This window comes from Ruditapes philippinarum, unplaced genomic scaffold (assembly GCF_026571515.1).
Source record: "Ruditapes philippinarum isolate M1 unplaced genomic scaffold, ASM2657151v2 ctg13742_1_1_1_1, whole genome shotgun sequence".
In the NCBI taxonomy this organism is placed as follows: domain Eukaryota; kingdom Metazoa; phylum Mollusca; class Bivalvia; order Venerida; family Veneridae; genus Ruditapes; species Ruditapes philippinarum.
In genome coordinates this window covers 1-24475 of record NW_026865970.1, presented here as the reverse complement: position 1 = coordinate 24475, position 24475 = coordinate 1, and the positions used below count along the sequence as shown (strand labels likewise).

At 35.2% G+C, this 24475-nt stretch overlaps 1 protein-coding gene across 1 annotated transcript; it reads right to left on the bottom strand.

The window, feature by feature from the left end:
• Positions 1-5948: 5948 nt before the first annotated feature.
• Positions 5949-17992, bottom strand: LOC132730915 (probable 4-coumarate--CoA ligase 1; the record flags this gene model as incomplete). The annotated part of the gene is given in 5 exon segments (XM_060716998.1): positions 5949-6120; positions 7888-8096; positions 13007-13125; positions 16306-16513; positions 17681-17992. Coding segments are annotated over 5 exon segments (1020 nt in total), but the record flags the coding sequence as incomplete, so codon positions are not given.
• Positions 17993-24475: the final 6483 nt, after the last annotated feature.

Here is a 24475-nt window from a genome sequence, read left to right as displayed (position 1 = left end):
TTTGGTCGCAGCAAAAATTCCTTCCTTTACTGCCATCTACACATTAAGGTTGTTAATCCCTGGAAGTTAAAGCAAAATCTGCCATCCGGTTTAAGAGGAGTTGCATTCACAAAATTGCTACATAGTATATAATGAAAAAATCAACAAAGGGCCATAATTCCGTTTAATTTGGTTGCACCAAAAATTCCTTCCTTTACTACCATCTACACATTAAGGTTGTTCATCCCTGGAAGTTTAAGCAAAATCTGCCATCCGGTTTAAGAGGAGTTGCATTCACAAAATTTCTACATAGTATATAATGAAAAAATCAACAAAGGGCCATAATTCTGTAAAATTTGGTCGCAGCAAAAATTCCTTCCTTTACTACCATCTACACAATAAGGTTGTTCATCCTTATAGGTTAAAGCAAAAATCTGCCATCCGGTTTAAGAGGAGTTGCGTTCACAAAATTTCTACATAGTATATAGTGAAAAAATCAACAAAGGGCCATAATTCTGTTAAATTTGGTCGCAGCAAAAATTCCTTCTTTTACTACCATCTACACATTAAGGTTGTTCATCCCTGTAAGTTAAAGCAAAATCTGCAATCCGGCTAAAAAGGAGTTGCGTTCACAAAATTATTACATAGTATATAGTGAAAAAATCAACAAAGGGCCATAATTCTGTTAAATTTGGTCGCAGCAAAATTTCCTTCCTTTACTGCCATCTACACATTAAGGTTGTTCATCCCTGGAAGTTTAAGCAAAATCTGCCATCCGGTTAAAGAGGAGTTGCGTTCACAAAATTTCTACTTAGTATCTAGTGAAAAAATCAACAAAGGGCCATAATTCTGTTAAATTTGGTCGCAGCAAAAATTCCTTCCTTTACTACCATCTACACATTAAGGTTGTTCATCCCTATAAGTTTAAGCAAAATCTGCCATCCGGTTTAAGAGGAGTTGCGTTCACAAGATTTCGGGACGTACGGACTGACGGACGGACGGACTGACGGACGGACGGACAAGTGCAACGCTATATGCTCCAACATTGTGGGGGCATAATAAAACTGTTACCTTATCAAAAATTAAAAATAACATGGAAAAGTTTTTCACTGACAGATCAAATTGAGGACTCTGTGATTGATTCTTAAGCACCCCACTTCAGGTCAATGAAAAAAAGTTTACATACCAAATTTGGAGTCAATCAAATTTATAGTGACCAAGTTATATGTGTCACAGGGTGAGAAAAAGTGCAGCCTGACCGGGATTCGAACCCGGGAACCTCAGAATACCGTTCCGCAGCACTACCGACTGAGCTATCCGGCCGCTTGCACATTTCTCCAGTAATTAGTGAACATTTCTGAACCGTGACATACACCCCTGCTATATTGAAAATTGTCCTCGAATTTCGCAGAGTTGCAGAGCTATGTAAATTAAACTCAGAGCTATATTTGTCACGGCCCCATGTTGGGCGACAAATGTCACAGGGTGAGAAAAATGTGCAGCCTGACCGGGATTCTAACCCGGGAACCTCTACCGACTGAGCTTAGATGATCTGGCCGCTTGCACATTTTCTTCCGTAATTAATGAACATTTCTGAACCATGACATATGCTCTGCACAAGCTTATTTACTAAGAAAATAAACAAAGGGCAATAACTCAACAAGGCTGCCATGATGGCCCTATATTGCTTACCTTATAGATCTTAAAATAATTTTTCTTTTTAAAAACAAGCACAAGGTTTATAAAATTCGTTAATGTCATGTAAAGGTTAATGTCAAATGTAAAGTATTTTTGGCCAACAGCAACAGGAATGCAAACAAGTGTATAGAAATACCTCTTTTTTATCTAAAGTACAGGTTGCTGAAAAATACACTCCCTGTAGCCTGTTTACATCATGAATATTTAAACAATGACATCATAATTAACAAGATGAAGTACAAATTTGGATAATACTTCAATAAAAATAGGTCAGGTTGCATTTGTATACCAAACAAGAAACATGGCAATGCCATGAAACCAGGTTTTCAATTATCACCATTGTAGATAAATATGTTATATTTGAAATACAAATACAAGCAACAAACAATGTAAGTATGTGCAATGTAAAACATGAATAATGTAGGAGGAATTGCCACAGAGGAAGTGTTCACTATAATTATATTCTGTATAAGGAAAAAAAACAAAGGGCCATATTTAAATAAAAAATTATTCAATCACAAAACCCCGACAATATGCGCCAGGGCACTGGATGACAAAGCTACTGTGAAAGTTTGAACAAAATCCGTTGAGAAATGTAGGAGTTCAGCACAGAAATTTTTTTTCACTTTATATTCTGTATAAGGAAAAATAACAAAGGGCCATAATTAGGTCAAATATTATCCAATCACAAAACCCCGATAATGTGCGCCAGGGCATTTGATAACAAAGCTTCTGTGAAAGTTTGGTCAAAATCTGTTGAGAAATGTAGGAGAAGTTGCGCATGGTAAAAATTGTTCACTATATAATCTGTATAAGGAAAAAAACAAAGGGCAATAATTAGGTCAAATATTATCCAATCACAAAACCCCGACAATATGCGCCAGGGTACTTGATGACAAAGCCTCTGTGAAAGTTTGGTCAAAATCCATTGAGAAATGTAGGAACAGTTGGGCACAGAAGAAATTATTCACTATATAATATTATTCTATATAAGGAAAAAAAACAAAGGGCCATAATTAGGTCAAATATTATCCAATCACAAAACCCCGACAATATGCGCCAGGGTACTTGATGACAAAGCCTCTGTGAAAGTTTGGTCAAAATCCATTGAGAAATGTAGGAACAGTTGGGCACAGAAGAAATTATTCACTATATATTCTATATAAGGAAAAAAAACAAAGGGCCATAATTAGGTCAAATATTATCCAATCACAAAACCCCGACAATATGCGCCAGGTCACTTGATGACAAAGCTTCTGTGAATGTTTGGTCAAAATCCATTGAGAAATGTAGGAACAGTTGGGCACAGAAGAAATTATTCACTATATATTCTATATAAGGAAAAAAAACAGAGGGCCATAATTAGGTCAAATATTATCCAATCACAAAACCCCGACAATATGCGCCAGGTCACTTGATGACAAAGCTTCTGTGAATGTTTGGTCAAAATCTGTTGAAAAATGTAGGAGAGTTGCGCACAGAAGAAATTGTTTACGCCCGCCCATCCGCCCGCCGCCCGCCCGCCGACATACCTCAATCTAATAACCAGTGTTTTCCTTCGGAAAACCTGGTTAAAAACATAAGGCTGTGATGTTCCAAAAATTTCCTACCATTGACCATTAATGTCGAACATTTAATAAGTCGGTAAACAGGAAGCTGAGTTAACTGTTACGAAAAATTTCCCTGAACCAATTTGCCTGCTTGCCCGGAATCAAGTCTCAATATATAATGGTAAACAGTTTCGTTTTTTTTCATTATATGTAAATTTTTTTCGAAAACCAGTATTATTTAGCATGGAATGGCATTCTTTGAACAATCTTGATAGAGCTTCATACAATGAGTATTCCTGCCAAGTTTCATTAATATTGGCCAAGTGTTATTAAAGAAGATGTTGTTTGAATAAAAATGCAAGGTGAGCTAAAAAGTATATCAGATGAAATACTGAATACAAGATCAGAGCTAATACTGAAGTAGTCATTCAGAGCTAATACTGAAGTAGTCAATCAGAGCTAATACTGAAATAGACAATCAGAGCTAATACTGAAATAGTCAATCAGAGCTAATATTAAAATAGCCAATCAGAGCTAATACTGAAATAGTCAATCAGAGCTAATACTGAAATAGTCAATCAGAGCTAATACTGAAATAGTCAATCAGAGCTAATACTGAAATAGTCAATCAGAGCTAATACTGAAATAGTCAATCAGAGCTAACACTGAAATAGTCAATCAGAGCTAATACTGAAATAGTCAATCAGAGCTAACACTGAAATAGTCAATCAGAGCTAATACTGAAATAGTCAATCAGAGCTAACACTGAAATAGTCAATCAGAGCTAATACTGAAATAGTCAACCAGAGCTAATACTGAAATAGTCAAATCAGAGCTATACTGAAATTAGTCAATCAGAGCTATTATTAATAATAGTCAATCAGAGCTAATACTGAAATAGTCAATCAGAGCTAAAACTGAAATAGTCAATCAGAGCTAATACTGAAATAGTCAATCAGAGCAGACATGTGAAAAACAATGACCCCCCCCCCCGGCCCTAGAGTTTAGATATTAAGCATGAACTATCTTCTAGTGATTGACTACCAAGTTTGTTCAAATAAAAGCTCTGGGGACAAAAAAAACGTTTATGAGGAGATGTTGTTTAAAGTAAAAGTTTACGGACGGACTGCCGGACGCCGGACGAAAAGCCATCACAAAAGCTCACCATGTCACTTTGTGACAGGTGAGCTAAAAAGTCAACACACACTCATGCATGAACAGGCAGAGGTGGGACACTGACAGATTTCCCCTTTTTAAACAAAAAAACAAAAGTAACAGGTACAACACTTTTCTTCTTTCGGCATACTTACATACAATTTACATTAAATTTAAGTCTAGACTGAAAAAGGTAAGTGTATAATTATGTAGTTAAAACAAAATGTGTCCAGTATCTTTTTTTTTTTATATGCGTTTATTTAAGGTCGCCGCCGGAAAGCCCATATGGGCGACCGTACACTCAAGTCGGGTTATCCTAGAGCGTCCCGCCGAGATTTTTCGTCGATTTTTTTCCAGCTTTTATTGGTGGAGGAAGACCCCAGGTGCCCCTCCGGGCATTATTTCAGGCACGAGCGGGCACCTGGGTAGAACCACCGACCTTCCGTAAGCCAGCTGGATGGCTTCCTCACATGAAAGAGTTCGACCCGAGTGAGGATCGAACCCACAGTGGTGAGGGACCTGTGATCTCAAGTCAGCGACTTTAACCACTCGGCCACGGAGGCCCCACCAGTATCTTGAATATTGTAACACTTTTTCAGAGTAACAAATAACACTGATAAAATAAGTTTGTTAAAGTTATTTCTAGTATCAGTTCATTAAATCAAATCATTGGTGACATTCAATGCATGGAGCAAAACTGAATAATTATGGTGAAATTTTAAAACAGGAGCGTTTTAGTGGAAAAAATAAAATAAATTTAAGCTTGAATTTCCTGTGTGTAATAAGTAAGAAATGTATTTTCAGGGGAAGTAATAAATAAGTTTGTTTTGTTAAACATTAAACCCTTAACCTGCTGGAAACCGGAAGTGGTTCTGCGGGAAACTGGAAGTGGTTCTGCGGGAAACCGGAAGTGGTTCTGCGGGAAACCGGAAGTGGTTCTGTGGGAAACCAGAAGTGGTTAGCCTTTGCCTCCAGTTACAGAGCCAGGCAAACCTGCTTTTTTTACATGTACACACATGCAGTCTGACCAGGCTCTATACTGTTAGTAGCTCACTTATTTTGTATTTTGATACTAAAATCCTTAAACCTTAAAATGGACTGTTCCAAACTGAAAGCTGGACAAATTCATTATACTATATGTATATATACTCAGCAGGTTAAAAGTTAAATTTCCCTTACCTATCTTTATAACTTAAACACATGAAATGGATATAGAGGTTGGTTCAATACTAAATTTATAGAAGGAGTTGAATAAAATTATATTATGCAAGTCTCTGGGTCGCATAATATTGTTTGTATTCAACAAGTTCAATAATTTTAGTATTGAATCTACACAAATTTAATATTCTATTTGTCACATACCCAAAATTGTTAACAGTGAAAATATTCACTTTTTGATTATGCACCTCAAGTGTAACACTAACACTTGGCACATCTTTAAGCTATGTTTGTATAACGTAAATGATGTCACGTTAAAATATATGCTCAGTCGTACAATACCATTTTTAGGATATTGTATGTACACTACGTTAGTGTGATAAATATATATATTTCGCTTCTTCTTACCTCATGGTCTTGTACTGACTGTAAAAATGCTGCCGGCTCGAACTTTGGATGGATAATGAGCTTTGCCCCTTGAGCCAGCGTTCCAAACTGTAACACCATCATACCATATATATGATAAAACGGCAACAAGCCCATTAGAACTTCTTTACCTGTCTCAAACTTCATCTGACCTCTGGAAACACAATATAAATAAATTTTCCATAGGCATTTCATATGTGATTTTCAAAAACATCTTGTAAGTGATTTCCAAAGCCACCTCATAAGTGATTTCCAAAGCCACCTCATATGTGATTTTCAAAAACATCTCATAAGTGATTTTCAAAAACATCTCATAAGTCATTTCCAAAGCCACCTCATACCGGTAAATTATTTTCAAAGACAGCTCTTACGTGATTTCCAAAGGCATCTCATAAGTCATTTCCAAAGCCATCTCATAAGTGATTTCCAAAGCCACCTCATAAGTGATTTCCAAAGCCACCTCATAAGTGATTTCCAAAGACATCTCAAAAGTGATTTTCAAAAACATCTCATAAGTCATTTCCAAAGCCACATCATACCGGTAAATTATTTTCAAAGACAGCTCTTACGTGATTTCCAAAGGCATCTCATAAGTGATTTTCAAAAACATCTTATAAGTGATTTCCAAAGACATAATTATTATAAGTGAATTCCAAAAACATCTCTTAAGTGATTTCCAAATGCGTGCTGCACATATGGTTCTCAAATTAATCATTTTGGTATAAATTTCCCAGCCTGTTTTAATTACCCATTTATATAGTTGCAACCTTCAAATGCATAATTATTACAACTGAATGAAGTACCCCTTATGGACTAAACAGTTAAAGTTCTGTAAGAGGAAAAATGATTATTACCCTAAAAGAAATAAAACCAATGATCTCTGCTTCCAGTGACAAACATTTAAACCTTGCAAATGGCCCATTTAAATGCTTGTCGATTAAAGTTCCCTTCTTCATGTAATAGCTTTTAGGTTTTCACGAAGTCCCTTCATTTTCAAACATAGCATTACACTGACTTATAACTTAAGTTGTTAACTCAATCAATTTGACAGAAGAGCTAATAACTTATACCTTACTGGCCTGCTGAAACAAAAACTAATTAACATTTGCCACCAGTATAGAGCCATGCCAGCCTGTACATCCTTGAAGTCTGACCAGACTCTATACTGTTTGCCTGCTTACTTTCAATTTTCATTTTGATATCCAGAAGAATTGATAACGATCACTTCCAAAATGGGGCAGCAAGGTCTAGTGGTTAATGTGTCGGACTAGTAACCTAATGATTTGCTAGCTGCATGGGTTCAAACCAGCGGCAGGGGCAAGTCGTTGTTTCCTTCAGCAAGAAACTTTACACTCATTGCTCAGTACTCGATGGCTCCAGGAACAAATTCTAGAGTGTGTCTATAAGGTTATAGCTCGTACACAATCAAACTAAAATAAATTCTGTATCAACTATGGAAGTTGGTCTAGTCAATTAAATAAATTCAGCAGGTTGAGGTTTTAAAGCTGCACACCTTTAGATGAGCCAAGATATTTCAAGAAATTCAATCTTTAGAAAAATGTATTAAGATCTAGAAAAGTAAACAGATTCAATATCAAATTCATTATTTACATGTTATGTACGATTAATGACTGATTTTTGCAGACTATCAATCGCTATAACTCTACTGCGTTACTTACGCTGTAAGAGGTATTTATGTATATTTTGACCTTTTTTTGGTAATTTACGTGGATTGGAAGTGCTGTTTGCAATCTGTAAATTACATTCTTTGTTCACTTCACAGTATTTTACTTTTAAATACATTTTCAAAATTTTCATGAAAATTAGCATGGATCTGGAGGCATGCTGCTTTAAGCCTAACATATGATTTTTATTCAGTATGGTCGCTAGACGCTAGACTACATGTACATAAAGATCTTACGTTTGCGCTTGTAGTAAGTTCATCACCATGTTTGTATGTGACAACATTACGCCTTTGGGAAGTCCCGTTGTGCCACTACTGTATGGCAACGTAAGAATAGCTTCTCCAGGGTTGATGTCAACATTCTCGGGGAAACTGTGACCGTTGTCGTCAAGAAGATTCTGGAAAGGTCGGCATTTGTCCGCCTCTCCGTCAATTATAATCACATCCTACATTAAGAACAAAATTGTTGGATACTTATTCTTAACACTTGAAAATATTGTATGTTTCTGTTCGTAAAATGCTTAAATATTGTGGAATTCTGCTATTTATAAATAAAGATATTGTGGAATTCTATTGTTTCACTTAACAAGAGCCACCACCAGGCCGGGGTAATGCCTGATTTTTCATGCTTTTTCTAAAAGCAACAAATAAACGGTTCAAACAGATCTTTAAAAAGATTTTTAAAGGCAAAACAAGATTGCATTTGAGAAAAATGCTATGCCACCGCATGGTTCAAATTTCATAGCTGTACATCAAAGGACAAGAAAGTAAGTCACATCATCAAAATCTAGGTCAAAGTTCAATTTTACAACTAAAACTGTGCACATGGTCAAAATGTCATTGCTGTACATCAAAGGACAAGAAAGTAAGTCACTGTCTCCTTGGACAAGGCATAATTTTGACCCAAGGGTTTAATAACAATCTTGATACAGGTCCATCAAACAACATTTCAAGTCAAATATCTAAGCTATAGCTTTCTCCCATTCAGAAAACATTTGTTCTATTTTCTGTTTTTAATACGTGTACATAATGAGAATCACTGCCCCCCGGGCAGGGCCAATTTTTGACATTTGAACAACTTTGGTAGAGGACTTATAGATGATATTATATATCAAACATCAAAGCTCTATGCCTTGAACCTTCAGACAAAAATATACTTTTTTTTTCACTATATGTACATAATGAAAATCAATGACCCCCGGGGCGGAACCAATTTTGACCCCAGGGCTATAATTTGAACAATCTTGCTAGAGGTTCACTACACAATGTTTCATGCAAAATATCTTAACTCTATCCTTAGTAAATTTAGAGAAGATGATTTTTTAAGTTTTAACTATATACATATAAGATAAACCTATGGCTCCCAGGGGCGGGCTAATTTTGACACAAGAAGCAAAATTTGAACAACTTTGGTAGAGTACCTTAAGATGATATTATTTAACAAATATTAAAGCTCTAAGCCTTGTACCTTCAGACAATAAGATTTTTTTATTTTTTACTCTATGTATATATTGAAATCAATGACCCCCAGGGCGGGGGCAATTTTGACCCCAGGGCTATTAATCTGAACAATCTTGCTAGAGGTTTACAACACAATGTTTAATGCAAAATATCTAACCTCTAGCATTTGTCAATTGCTAGAAGAATTTTTTAAAGTTTTTACTATAAACATATAAGGAAAACCAATGACCCCTGGGGCGGGGCCGATTGTAACCCCAGGGCTATAATTTGAACAATCTGGGTAGAGGTCTACCAGACAATGCCTTATGCAAAATATCTAAGCTCTAGGACTTTTGGGTCTTTACAAGAAAGTGTTTTAAGTTTTTACTATATGTACATATTGCGAAAATCAATGACCCCGGGGCGGGGCCGATTTTGACCCAAGGGCTATAATTTGAACAATCTTGGTAAGGGTCTATCAGATGATGCCTTACGCAAAATATCTAAGCTCTAGGCCTTTTGGGTTTTTACAAGAAGGTATTTAAAGTTTTTACTATATGTACATAGTGAAAATCAATGACCCCCGAGCGGGGCCAATTTTGACCCCAGGGCTATAATTTGAACAATCTTGTTAGAGATCTACCAGACAATGCCTTATGCAAAATATCTAAGCTCTAGGCCTTTTGGGTCTTTACAAGAAGATTTTTTAAATTTATTCTTATACAGTAGAACTTCGGTAAGTCAAAGTTCAAGGGACTTACGTAAAAAGTTCGACACATCGGGACTTCGACTCATATATAGGTCCGAATTTTTGCGACAAAATCTCGCCATGACACAACGTTTACAAATGACATTACAAATGGCGTTACAAAGACAAGGGGCGATAAGTAAATCATCTTATAGTACGGATCAGATACAATACTGTTTCGTGCGTGTTTGAAACAAAACAAGAATATTTTTTTTAACAAAATTTATTTATTTATTCATTCATTTATTTATGTACAACAAAACAGGCAAATAAAACATGACTTAAATAAATACATTTTACTTTTTAATACACAATGAATAATGAGCACATTTTTTATTAACGAATATGAATATCACACATCACAATGTTTATAAACGATTATCATTAACATTTACAAAGAAATCAGAGATTGATGTCTGCTTACACTCACTTCTTCTTAGATAATATCTGCTGAACATAGAACTAATGTCACTTAATTTTGCGATGGCTCTTTCTGTCTCCGCATAACTCCCGATTCCTTGTTGGTGAAGAAAGTCCCTGACCGCATCTAATCCGTCCATGGCATCGAAAATAGTCACTCCAGATCTTGAAGGCAGCTCATCATCATCGTTATCATCAGGAAGGGTTTCATCGTGAGATTGACGTTATGAAACAACGTTATTTATGATTTCCTCGTCAGTGAGATCAGCGCATACCAGAACACTGTCATCTGCCGATGTGTATTGCTCAAACGATACACCAGAGGTCAGACGCCTCAGAGTTGACAGAGGTAAGTCATCCTCAGGGTCGTCCTCAATCATTTCAATACCGGAAACTGAAGACTGCTGGAATCCAGCATGTCGAAAGCAGTTAGCAATAGTCTGAGGACTGACAGCATGCCAAGCTGTTTTGAGCATGTACAATGCATCTAAAACCGAGATGCTTGTTTCTCCACCTGTTTCAATAGCTCGAAGCTGACGTTGAATGACTTGCTTTCTATAGTGAGCTTTGAGATTTTTTATGACTCCCTGATCCATAGGTTGGGTCACGGATGTTGTGTTTGGTGGCAGAAATACGAGTCTGACAGATCTTAATCCCGTGATGTCTGGATGCGCAGGGCAGTTGTCGACAATCAACAGAACCCTTCGCGACTGTGCCGAAATACGGCGGTCAAACTTTTTCACCCAGTTAGTGAAGATTTCTGATGTGACCCATGCTTTTTTGTTTGCATCATATTCAATTGGCATTGTTTTTAGATTTTTGAAACAGCGAGGATTTTTTGATTTTCCTATCACAAAAAGCGGTACTTTCTCAGACCCTGTCATGTTTGCGCAGACCATAACTGTTAATCGATCCTTGCTCATTTTACCACCGTGGCACTGAACATCTTTAAATTCTAAGGTCTTTTCAGGCAACATTCTAAAGAACAAGCCAGTTTCATCAGCATTGTAAATGTCTTGTGGCTCATATTCAGTCAGATAGGTTTGAAGTTTAGATTTCCACTCGGTCATTGCTGTGGAATTAGAGTCGACAGATTTTGCTTCTCCACAAACTTTTTTGAAGGACAGTTCATGTCTTTCTTTAAATCTGTCAAGCCAGCCTGTTGAGCACTCGAAATCAGAAACATTGAGCTGGTCTGCAAATTGCTTTGCTTTTTGTTTGACAATTTCACCAGATAGCGGTATGTTTTTTGATCTTGCATTAGAAAACCATTGCAAGAGGGCACTTTCTAATTCTGGAAATTTTGCCTTTTTGTCACGTTTGCGTTGTGGGCCAATGTCTGCCTCTGAAAACTTCTTTTTAATTTCATCTCTTTTTTTTAACCAAGTTGAAAGTGTATTAGGTGGAATACCAAATTTACTTGCGACATCTTTTTTCTTTATTCCCTTTTCTACTTCTAGTATTGCCTGGTATTAAATTTCGTAAGTCTGCACATTCAGTTTACGCTTTATTCCTTGCTCTGATCTGACCGATCTAGCTATCCCCCCGGAATAACCGGGTCCTTCACTTGATGCTTCGGTCACGTTTGTGCGGCTCGCTATCCCCCCGGGTTGGGTACCTGGTCCTTCGCTTACCAACACGTTATGATCAGTAGAAATATCCATAATGGAACTAATTTGTCAACATTCATAGAGGTTTATATTCGAATCATATGACATTGAGAGTGATAACGATTTAAGACATAATAAAGGATATTTTCACACATAGAAACGCATGCAAAAGCTGTTAAAACAAGCGGCTGTGTGTTATTAACACCTGTCAGATAAGATGATCGGCAATCATCTACGCGGGTGGAAAAGGTGTGAAAAATATCTGGAGATTAAAGGTGTAAAAAGTATTGAAGGACTTCGACTTATTTGTGGTAAATTGCACTCGATTTATTCTACACGGACCACGGAAAAAACTCGACACATCGAAAAATTCGACACATAAAAGTTCGACTCATTTGTAGGTTTTTATAAGGAATATATAGGGGAAAAAATCGGGACTTTCATTTTAATCCGACACATCGAGAAAATCGACTAATCGAAGTTCAACTCACCGGTGTTCTACTGTAATTCCTTTTGGTTGCCATGGCAACCAGATTTCTGCATGGAATGAAATTCTTTGAACAACTTTGGAAGCCCTTCACCCAAGGAACAATCCTGCCAAGTTTGGTTGAAATTGGACTAGTAGTTTTTCACAAGAAGATTTTTTAAGTTCACTATATAATCTATATAACACACACACACACAAACAAACAAACACACACACAGGTGAATCGCTATATGCCACCGCATCGCAGATTGCGGTGGCATAAAAAATAAGGTCTGTATAGTCGCACTTGTTGTTTTGTTCAAGTATGAATCATTTTCATAAATTTGTTTGTTTGATTGGGTTTTACGTCACATCAACACAGTATATATCATATGGCAACATTCCACCTTTACTGGTGCAGGAAGACCATAAGGCACAAGCAGGCACCTGAGTAGAACCACCAATGTTATGTAAGCTGGATAGCTATCTTACATTAAAGAATCCATAATCCCTGGCAAGATTCGAACCGCTAGCAGTGAGGAGCAAGTGGTTATCTGGGATTTTATCAATGTGTCCAGGAACAAAGTGTCATTCTTATCAAACTTTGACTATAAATATCTGTTTCGTTTTGTATTGCTCATAAATATAATAATACCTTGCATAAGTATTTACCTTAATACTCTGTGAAACAACTTGGTCTATTGCAAAGGCTTCTTGTACTGTTGGCAGCATGGATGCCATTGTAAAAATACACTTTGTTTCACTATGAACAAGTTGTCTGGCCAATTCAGCTATTAAAAATAAAGCCAAAAGTGACAATTATTGATCATAAAAATTCTAAAAAAAAAGGTTTAACCCTCCAGGGCTTCATTTCACAGGAAGGAGTAGAGGCCCTTCAATTAGCAAATATTTCCATGTAACAAAATTAACCACTTATACAGTATTGCACTAAAGTGACGAAATGATCTGTTTGTTGGTAAGCTACGCTAAAAAATTCAAGGATAAATAACTCCGGAGATACTACGTAGATCTAAAAATACTTTCAAATAATAATAGTATTAACCTATGGTGGTTAAATTTGTGCACCAGATGTTATAAAAAAAAACTCAAACTTTTTCCACTCAAGACAAGAAAAAAATATAAATGCTATCTTCTTTCACTGTTCTGAAAGGGGATATTAAATACCCCTAATCAATATATCATTTTAAGAAGGACTTCAAATATAAGCTTTAACATTAATAAACAAAATTGTGAAAAAGACACGTCCAGCTGAGACTATCGTACTGTCCATTGTTAAAGTAAAGGGTTATTATATCAAAATGCATAATAAGTCTGGGTTGCGTTTCTTGCGTTTCTTAGTCTTCCAACAGAAACTGAACAGAAAAAATGTTCTCTCTTTGGACTTCTATGTTATGGCTCCTTAAATTTCTGAATAACAATATAGATGAACTTTTACAGATTTTGATAGCAGATTAAAATGTGCAAGTTGAATTAAATTAAAGTCTTAATTCTTCGAATAAAGATAAAAAATGTTTATTGAAATGGTTTTAGGTTAGTTTAGTCATAAAGTTGGCCTTACATCTTAAGACTTAGGATATACTCAAGGACTTTCTATGAACAGAGCCCTGGTCAGGCTGCACAATATTGCAAGCTGGCTAGACTCTATACTTGTGACTTAGGAAAGCTATTATTGTCATAAACATTCAAAGGGTTAAAGTTTATAAATCCCTTAACCTGATGGAACCAAGTATGATTAGCAGTTGCGACCAGTATAGAGCCAGGCCAGTCTCCACTACCATGCAGCATACATGTGAACTTTTTTTGATGATCAAGTGGGAGATTTTTCTTTAAAAAGAGGGAGATTTTAGAATTTGAAATAAACAAAGAAGAAAGTTCTGACAAACAAGAGGGCCATGATGGCCCTGAGGTCGCTCACCTGTATATAGCCCCCCCCCCCCACGGCCCAATTTTTACCCAAGGGCTTTTATTTGTTTATTTGAACAGACTTGGTAGACACCCATAAGAAGATGTTTCATGCAAAACATCTAAGTTCTAGCTCATTGGGTTTTTTAAAAGAAGATTTTTTTAAGTTTTTACTATACACATAGAGTAAAAAACAATGACACCCCTCGGGCAGGGCCAGTTTTGACCCCTGGGCTTTTATTTGAACAAACTTTGTAGATATTTACTTAAAGATGTTTCATGCTTAATATCTAAACTCTAGTTATTTGGGTTTTTTCAAAGAAGATTTTTAAGTTTTTGCTATGTATATAAGGAAAATCAATGACCCCCGGGGCGGGGCCAGTTTTGACCCCAGGGCTTTTATTTGAACATACTTGGTAGACACCCATTATAACATGTCTCATGCTAAATATCTTAGCTCTAGCTCTTTGGGTTCTTTAAAAGAAGATTTTATAAGTTTTTACTATATGCATATAAGGAAAATCAATGACCCCTGGGGAGGGGCCAATTTGGACCCCAGGGGTTTTATTTGAACAAACTTGGTAGACATTCACTAGAAGATGTTTCATGCCAAATATATAAGCTTTAGCTCTTACAGTTCTTTAAAAGAAGATTTTTTAAGTTTTTACTATATGCATATAGGGAAAATCAATGACCCCCTGGGGCGGGGCCAATTTTAACCCCAGGGCTTTTATTTGAACAAACTTGGTAGACATTTACTAGAAGATGTTTTATGCCAAATATCTAAGCTCTAGCTCTTACGGTTCTTTAAAAGAAGATTTTTTAAGTTTAAACTATATGCATATAGGGAAAATCAATTACCCCCCAGGGCGGGGCCAATTTTGACCCCAGGGCTTTTATTTGAACAAACTTGGTAGACATTCACTAGAAGATGTTTCATGCCAAATATCTAAGCTCTAGCTCTTTGGGTTCTTTAAAAGAAGATTTTTTAAGTTTTTACTTTATGCATATAGGGAAAATCAATGACCCCCTGGGGCGGGGCCAATTTTGACCCCAGGGCTTTTATTTGAACAAACTTGGTAGACATTCACTAGAAGATGTTTCATGCCAAATATCTAAGCTCTAGCTCTTACAGTTCTTTAAAGGAAGATTTTTTAAGTGTTTACTATATGCATATAGGGAAAATCAATGACCCCCCGGGGCGGGGCCAATTTTGACCCCAGGGCTTTTATTTGAACAAACTTGGTAGACACTCTTACTAGACGATGTTCCATGCCAAAAATCTTAGCTCTAGCTCTTACAGTTCTTTAAAAGAAGATCTTTTAAGTTTTTACTATATGCATATAGGGAAAATCAATGACCCCCCGGGGGCGGGGCCAATTTTGACCCCAGGGCTTTTATTTGAACAAACTTGGTAGACACTCATTAGAAGATGTTTCATGCCAAATATCTAAGCTCTAGCTCTTAGGGTTGTTTAAAAGAAGATATTTAAAGATTTTTCTTTCGGTTGCCATGGCAACCAGAGTTCTGCATGGAATAAAATTCTTTAAACAATTTTTAAAGGTGACCACCAAAGGAACATTCCTGTGAAGTTTGGATGAAATTGGCTCAGTGGTTTATGAGGAGATGTCATTTAAAGCAAAAGTTTACGGACGGACGACGGACGGACGACGGACGGACGGACGCCGGACGAAAAGCGATCACAAAGGCTCACCCTGTCACTTTGTGACAGGTGAGCTAAAAAAAGGGGAGATTTCTTTAATTTGCGAAAATACCCCTTATTTTAAGAAAAAAATCTTTGCAAAATGGCTGCAGAAAGTAAGGAGTCTCCGGATGAAAGTGGAAGAGTTCACAATTATTGTATGCCATGCAGTCTGACCAGCCACTGCAAACTTGTAACATTGCTGGTCGACCAATTCTTAATTTTCCTCTCTTGAAATCCCCAAAATTGATAATGGACAGTTCCATAAATGAAAGCTGGACAAGTCCATTTCAGAAATGTAGCGGGTTTAGGGTTGAAGTATGTAGTTATGAGAGGAAGATCATACTTGGTGTGTACACTGGGTTGGCGGTGCTCACTGTAACACCTATCGCCGCACAAGCCAGAAAGATGATCGGGTACTCCGGACAATTATTAGAGAACACCAAAGCCACATCTCCCTTCTTGTAACCCAGGCGTGTCAAAGCACTTGCTACTTTTATAACCTGATCTTTTATTTTGGCACCAGAATATACTCTCCCTGTCGGATAGTCTACCTAAGTGAAAATAATTAAAAAAAGAAAAAGAAAAAATTTAATTGTCTTATAAGCTAATTTACAATTTCATACTTTCAAATGTTCATATTCATTTTCTTAACGCATTTTTCAATAACTATTCTTTTCTATGTTGTATAACTTGTATACATTAAGTTTTTTTGTATATATATATCTTTTGTTGGTAACTTATATATATATGTACTTTTGTACATTTTGATAGAGGCTCATAGGGAAGACTGGGCTTGCATAACTATGTTGCCTCTTTAAATAAAGTCTTTATTATAATCATTATTATTAATTTTGCTCACAGATTTTATTGAAGTGTAAAACTATATGCCTTTAAATGGCAAAATGAAAAAAGATATATATGAAAGTGTTGTTTTCAAATGCTTATAGTATTAACCAGAATCGTGACTTACACATTTTTGTAAATTCAGAAATGTTTCCTGGTTCATTATAAGAATTACTCCAAAACGGCTTCAGCAAAATAACCTTACAACACTCATTTGTAAGTTTATTAAATCAATTTTTTATTTATTAGTTATCATTTACAAAATTAAATTGGTAGGAAAAAAAACGCGCATAACTATTCATCCAATTTAGACTGGTAAATGTCTATTACTGGATGCTAAACCAATTTCAATATATTTGAAATTACTTTTACAAGACTGATTAATAGGTAGCCAATTTACCAATGTAAATGCGTTATAATTCAAATAACGCAATCTCATTTACTTTATACATATTTATTTTAGTTTGATTATACTGGAAGCTGTAAGCTTATAGAAACATGCTTGAATCTGTTCCTGGAACAAACCAGTACTAAGCAATGAATGTAAAGTTTCTTGCTCACAGAAACAATGGCCTGCCCCTGACGGGGTTTGAACCCACGTGGCCAGCAATCCTAAGCTTACTTATGTTAACCACTATTTAAATGGACACAAAATAATTTCAAACAAATATTTTCTCAAAATCTGTTTTTAGTACTCTTTAATCTGAATGATAAAACTTCAATGTTAAAATATTTTTTGATATCAAAATCCCTAAAACTTTGATTGAACTGTTCCAACTTCAAAGCAAGGCAAATATGTTACATAATTCTGCAGGTCAAAGGTTAAATATGTTACATAATTTTGTAGGTCAAGGGTTAAAAAAGAACTAACTTACCATCATATCCAAATTTTTAAATTCATCTAAATTAGCAAACATAAAATCTCGAAATGTTTTATTGCACAATGGGACGTCTGGATATGGGCTTCCAATAATAGTTTCTCCATTTTCTCTGAAAATGACCGTCTGCTTATCAACACCACTGCTAAAATGTCTGCATACACTGAGTTTATTACGAGAGGTGACATTTGTCAAGAACTTCTGATGAGACTTTATAGATGAGGTGACAGGTACAAATCTCTTGCAGGACGTCGTTAACAACTGCCTGCATGCAGAACAAGCCGAGGAAGCCATTGTGAAACTGGAATTCTAAAAAGAAATAAAGAATAAGGCTTAAAGGCTCCTTAATATGCCTCAGAAATGATTTTATTATAATTTGTCAAAAGCTTTTTTTTCTTTTTAGTGTACTTTTATACATGTAGTTTCCAAAAAGCTAATCATTAGCTAATTACACAATATACAGTTTTTTTCTTTTTTTCCTTTTTTTTTGCAATTAGCAGTCATAGTGAATTTGTATTTTATATGGTGTCAAAATACTACTTAACTTTGTTTACATTGTGCTACTTTTATGACAAATTAATTCACAATGAGTGCTACTTTTCTCATGTAACAAGCCTTTCTATGTCATGTTATTATACATTATTTAAATGTTATATATTTCATGTCAGCCTTTTCTAAAGATTTAACAATTTATTTGTATCTGGGGCATAATATGCTGGTGTAAGTTCAGAATTTCATTTTAAAGAAACTTTTCAATTTGAAGAGGCCTTTTATAGGTCTGGCCTCTTTTATTATTTACAAGGTGAAAATTCACAGACCAAAAAATCCAAATATAAGTATAATTAAGTCTGTTGGGGTTATTTTTTTCTACTATTTCTACAAAACTCAAGGAAGGACGCTTAGAATTGAAACAAGTGGCATACATGAGGAAACAAACATTTTTTTTTTGTTGGGCCTGAGGAGAAATTGGTCTATAGCCTGACATTTCAGATGAGTAATTGAGCACAAAATATTGGCGTAAGTTTAATGAGCTTTTCAGCTGCATATTTTTGATACATATATCTTTTCTAACATCAAAAGAATTAAAGTTTTACCATGACATTTTGTATTGCTTAAAAAGTATTTATTTAATCTGCTCAAATCAGATGCTAGTAATTTCAGGACATAAACTCACCAGGGGTGCATTTCACTTTAAGTGCTAATAGTAACTCAAATTTGAACATTATTTATAAACTTTTTACATAAGCAGAACATACATATTTATTTGCGTTTCACTAAAATTTTCTTAGCTCCACATTTGCATTGGTTTAAATCTAAGGTTACGCTCACAGAATTAAGCTGGCGTACATTGCATGTTAATCTGTTAGTGAAACGCAACTAACATAGATTTACGTTTCAATTTGCTTTAATCCAAATTGATGTAAAGGGATATGCTGAACTTACGTAATATTAGTGAAATGCTTGTCTGACATCTAAATCCTTACAGTTTTTTTGGGTTTTATTTTTTTTTTCGATTTTTGAGACAACCTGTGTCTTTCTGAAGGGGAAAATATAGCACAATAAATATAAGTAAATATAAACGGGAGAATCTCAATCAAGCACCAACAACTGAGAATGGAACATACATTTGTACAATTTTGTAGCCACACATTTTATCAAATTTTCAAATTAATATCAATTTATTACGCTAGGTACATAGGCTATCTATAGTTATCAAGATTAAAATCCTATACAATTATTAAAAGCTGATACAAGACATTTGCTTTCAAGTCACCATTCTGGGGATAGACTGCACAGGGCATTTCAAAACAGCAGATATAAGATACTCAAATTTATGTGCTTACTGTAAAGAATTTATACAGAAACTGTAAAATTGCACAAAATGTAAGATTTAAAATAGGTCATCACAGTTCACTCGCACGCAGTGAGTGTGTGTTTATCAGGGTGTTTACAGTACACTAAAGTAAACATTGTTATATCTGGGGCAAGAATATCTGAAATTTGAACGATAAAAAACAAATTATGCAGAAGTAAAAAATCAATATTTACTGAGCTATTGAAAGAAAAATATATATGTAGCAGATGCCAATATTAAAATCGAACTGACACTACCTAGGTACAACAAATGCAGTCGAAATTCCAGAACTGTTGAACGTCCTCTTTTCTGCTCCACTTTGCACTGCAAATTGCAGATTGAACCTAAAATGACTTGTGTAGCGCAAAGAAAATATTACCACAAGGTGCATTATTGTAGCAAAAAGGACACGTTAGGTGCGCCGTTTTTGGAGTAAATTCAAAGTTGTATCAATAGAAAAGAAATACAAAGCTTGAAACAAAAAGATTTATACATGTAGACCCAATATTTAATTTATTATCACCACAATATACAGAAACGATGGCTCAGCTCAATGCTGGTCCACGACTAAGTTCTCTGAAAATTATAACTACAACCTTTCCTAATTAATACAATTTTGTAATTTGCTACATGTATATCAATATAATAACTTACATACCTGATTTTATGGGATACAGACTGCTGTGTTGAGCGAAATTAAAGATTTCCATTTTTATGTCATCAATTTTTCATTTGTTACATAGTTAAATATGGGAAGATGGCCTAATGTGAAAGATGTCTTTAAACCAAATCATAATTGGCTCGATCCTAGTTCTGGCTTCCAAAACTTTATAAGCCGCTTTTTAATATTTTTGTTTTTCATCTGATGCGGCATTCACGTCATGTCATAGTACTCGTATATAAACGGGTACGCTGAAGACCTTAAGCTAGCTCGATCCTTACTGTAATAACTCTTATGTTTCTCCGGTTTTAAGAGTCGTTCAACCACGGATTTATATTAAATGTCATTTTGCAACAGGTCTCATTGCAGACTAGCTGAGTGAAGACCTTTTCACTGCAAACTTAAATTGTGTGACTTAGTCGTAATCTTAAAACTTAATCAATTACTACTATTAATAATAATAATAGTGATGATGATGATGATGATGACGACGACGACGACGACGATGATATGATGATGATGATGATGATAATAATAATAATAATAATAATAATAATAATAATAATAATAATAATAATAATAATAATAATTAATATAATAATAATAATAATAATAATAATAATAATAATAATAATAATAATAATAATAATTAATAACGAAGATATATCTTATTAGGACAGTACATCAAAGCACCAGAAATAACAAATATAATGCAAACTCTTATTTTCAACAAGGCCTTCAATAAACATAACACTTGATATACAGTACAGTACATGTACATGTATTACAAGCAATTAGAGATTGTAACATTCAGAGCTAAATAAATTTGTTCAATAAATCTTTGAACTTGAAGAATGCTCTGCTCGATATAACTGTGATACTTGTGTTACTTATAGTTTCTTATAATTGTTTGTTTTTGTTTTAATTCTGCCACGGATTCTGCTTAAGCCAATGCTTAATTGCATTTTTAACTAAAGATACCTTTAAATCAGTATCGATAATATAGAACACCTTTTAATCAGACGCTTTTCTATCGGACGCTCTTTAGTGAGACCAATTTTCGTCACACACAGTCAGCAAAAGTAACGTTACACCGGATATGAAAACGAAATCGCAAAATAAGGAAAAATAATTTAAAGAGATACCAAAATAATGATATTTTGTAAGTGACAACACGTTTTTTGTATTATGTTACATATAGTGATTGTTTATAAAAGCTGATTTCGTTCAAAGCTTCTTTCAATTTCTTGAAAATAATCTGCACTGTCACTGCAGTTTTTTTGTTTTTCAGAAAAATTGTGCAACTTTTAACAGTTTAAGAAAGCAAAAGTAGAAAGCATTTTAGCAAAGGTAAGGTCTGCCTTTTACTAAATTTTGATAGCTCATGGAAATTTAAATGTATGACAGTATGACTAAACATTTCAAACAAATGCCATAATATTCTAAAAATATTCATAAATATTCTTGACAGTATTCTCTAGTCCAATATATCTCGTGGGACTTGTTCCGAAATGGACGCTTTGTGAGCCGCAAGGTAGTTAAAGTGAATGGTTACCGACTTCTATCCGCCTGGCGCCTGGCATAGTGGTAGGAGTTGGGAGGTATGCTAGCAAAAGGTGTCTCATAAGTCAGAAATGGCTGGCCCTTTCAGTAGGGGTGACACTATAATAAACAAGACTTTTACCTTTACCTTTTTTAGCTCGACTATTCGATAAGAATAAGTAGAGCTATTGCAGTCACCCGAGCGTCGGCGTCGGCGTAACCACTTATGTTAAAGTTTTTGTAATAGTTCAAATATTTTCAAAGTCCATTGACATATGGCTTTGAAACTTTGCACACTTGTTCACCATCATGACCCCAACCTGTAAACAGGAGGAGGTAACTCTATCAAGCATTTTGACAGAATTATGCCCCTTTTTCGACTTAGAATTTACGTTAAAGTTTTTGTAATAGTTCAAATATTTTCAAAGTCCATTGACATATGGCTTTGAAACTTTGCACACTTGTTCACTATCATGACCCCAACCTGTAGACAAGAGGAGGTAACTCTATCAAGCATTTTGACAGAATTATGCCCCTTTTTCGACTTAGAATTTACGTTAAAGTTTTTGTAATAGTTCAAATATTTTCAAAGTCCATTGACATATGGCTTTGAAACTTTGCACACTTGTTCACCATCATGACCCCAACCTGTAGACAAGAGGAGGTAACTCTATCAAGCATTTTGACAGAATTATGCCCCTTTTTCGACTTAGAATTTACGTTAAAGTTTTTGTAATAGTTCAAATATTTTTAAAGTCCATTGACATATGGCTTTGAAACTTTGCACACTTGTTCACCATCATGACCCCAACCTGTAGACAAGAGGAGGTAACTCTACCAAGCATTTTGACAGAATTATGCCCCTTTTTCGACTTAGAATTTATGTTAAAGTTTTTGTAATAGTTCAAATATTTTCAAGTCCATTGACATATGGCTTTGAAACTTTGCACACTTGTTCAACATCATGACCCCAACCTGTAAACAGGAGGAGGTAACTCTATCAAGCATTTTGACAGAATTATGCCCCTTTTTCGACTTAGAATTTACGTTAAAGTTTTTGTAATAGTTCAAATATTTTCAAAGTCCATTGACATATGGCTTTGAAACTTTGCACACTTGTTCACCATTATGACCCCAACTTGTAAACAGGAGGAGGTAACTGTATCAAGCATTTTTTTCACTATCAAGCACTAAGAATAGTCGAGCGTTGCTGTCCTACCGACAGCTCTTGTTTATATCAGACTTTACAGGCTTGTTATAGTTTATGTTGGTCAAGCAAGGACTATTTTATCACCTGGACATATGGGCCTTGGTATTTTCATTTTCAGAGCGATATTTAAATGGAGAAGAAACTCATAAACTATGATAACATACACTTAAAATCTGTTTAATGGATTAATTATCCTGCAAGTTCACATTTTTGCAAGATTTTCCAAAACCATGTTTGGCACAAGAATATTTATCGATACATTGCCACCATGTTATCAAACATTTATTATGGTAATCAAAAGAAATAACAAAAAAAGAAGTTTTAGAAGTGTAAATTAAACAAACGAAAAAGATTTAGATGTAAATTATTCTCTGAAATGGATTAAATTAGTGGCATCAATAATTTAGAACCATTGTCACAGAAGCAGTAAATATTTTTGTGTCGCCTTGAAAAGGTGACATATAGGGGTTACTTTTGTCGGCGGCGTCTGTGTCGGCGTCGTTGTCGGCGTCCCCTAAAGCTTGTCCGGAGCATAAATCAGTCACTATAAGTCTGATTGACTTCAAACTTGGTATGCATGCTTCTTTCAATAACCCGAAGTGCAGTGCACAAGGACCGGTACTCTGCAGTTCTTATTTTTTGAGTTATTGCCCTTTGTTAATTTTCAAACTTTAATTTTGTCCGGGCCATTTCTCTTCAACTAAAAAAGCTATGGACTTGAAACTTCATAGGATGATAGATCTCATTAAGAAGAAATGCAGTGCACAAGGACCGGTACTCTGCACTTCCTAATTTTTGAGTAATTGCCCTTTGTTAATTTTCATACTTTATTTTTGTCCGGGCCATTTCTCCTAATGTATAAAAGCCATGGACTTGAAACTTCATAGGATGATAGGTCTCATTAAGAAGAAGTGCAGTGCACAAGAACTGGTACTCTGCATTTCTTATTTTTTGAGTTATTGCCCTTTGTTTATTTTCATACTTTAATTTTGTCCGGGCCATTTCTCCTTAAGTATAAAAGCTATGGACTTGAAACTTCATAGGATGATAGATCTCATTATTAAGAAGTGCAGTGCACAAGAATCAGTACTCTGCATTTCTTAATTTATGAGTTATGGCCCTTTGTTAATTTTCATACTTGATTTCTGTCCAGGCCATTTCTCCGAAAGTATAAAAGTTATGGACTTGAAACTTCATAGGATGATAGATCTCATTAAAAAGAAGTGCAGTGCACAAGAACTGATACTCTGCATTTCTTATTTTTGAGTTATTGCCCTTTGTTGATTTTCTTACTTTATTTTTGTCCTGGTCATTTCTCCTCAAGTATGAAAGCTATGGACTTGAAACATCATAGAATGATAGATCTTATTGATAAGAAGTGCAGTGTACAGAAACTGCTGCTCTGCACGTATTATTTTTTTAGTTATTGCCCTTTGTTATTTTTCATATTTCATTTTTGTCCTGGCCATTTCCCCTAAACTACATTGTTCACAAGGCGACACATCCGACTCGCGGAGTTCTAGT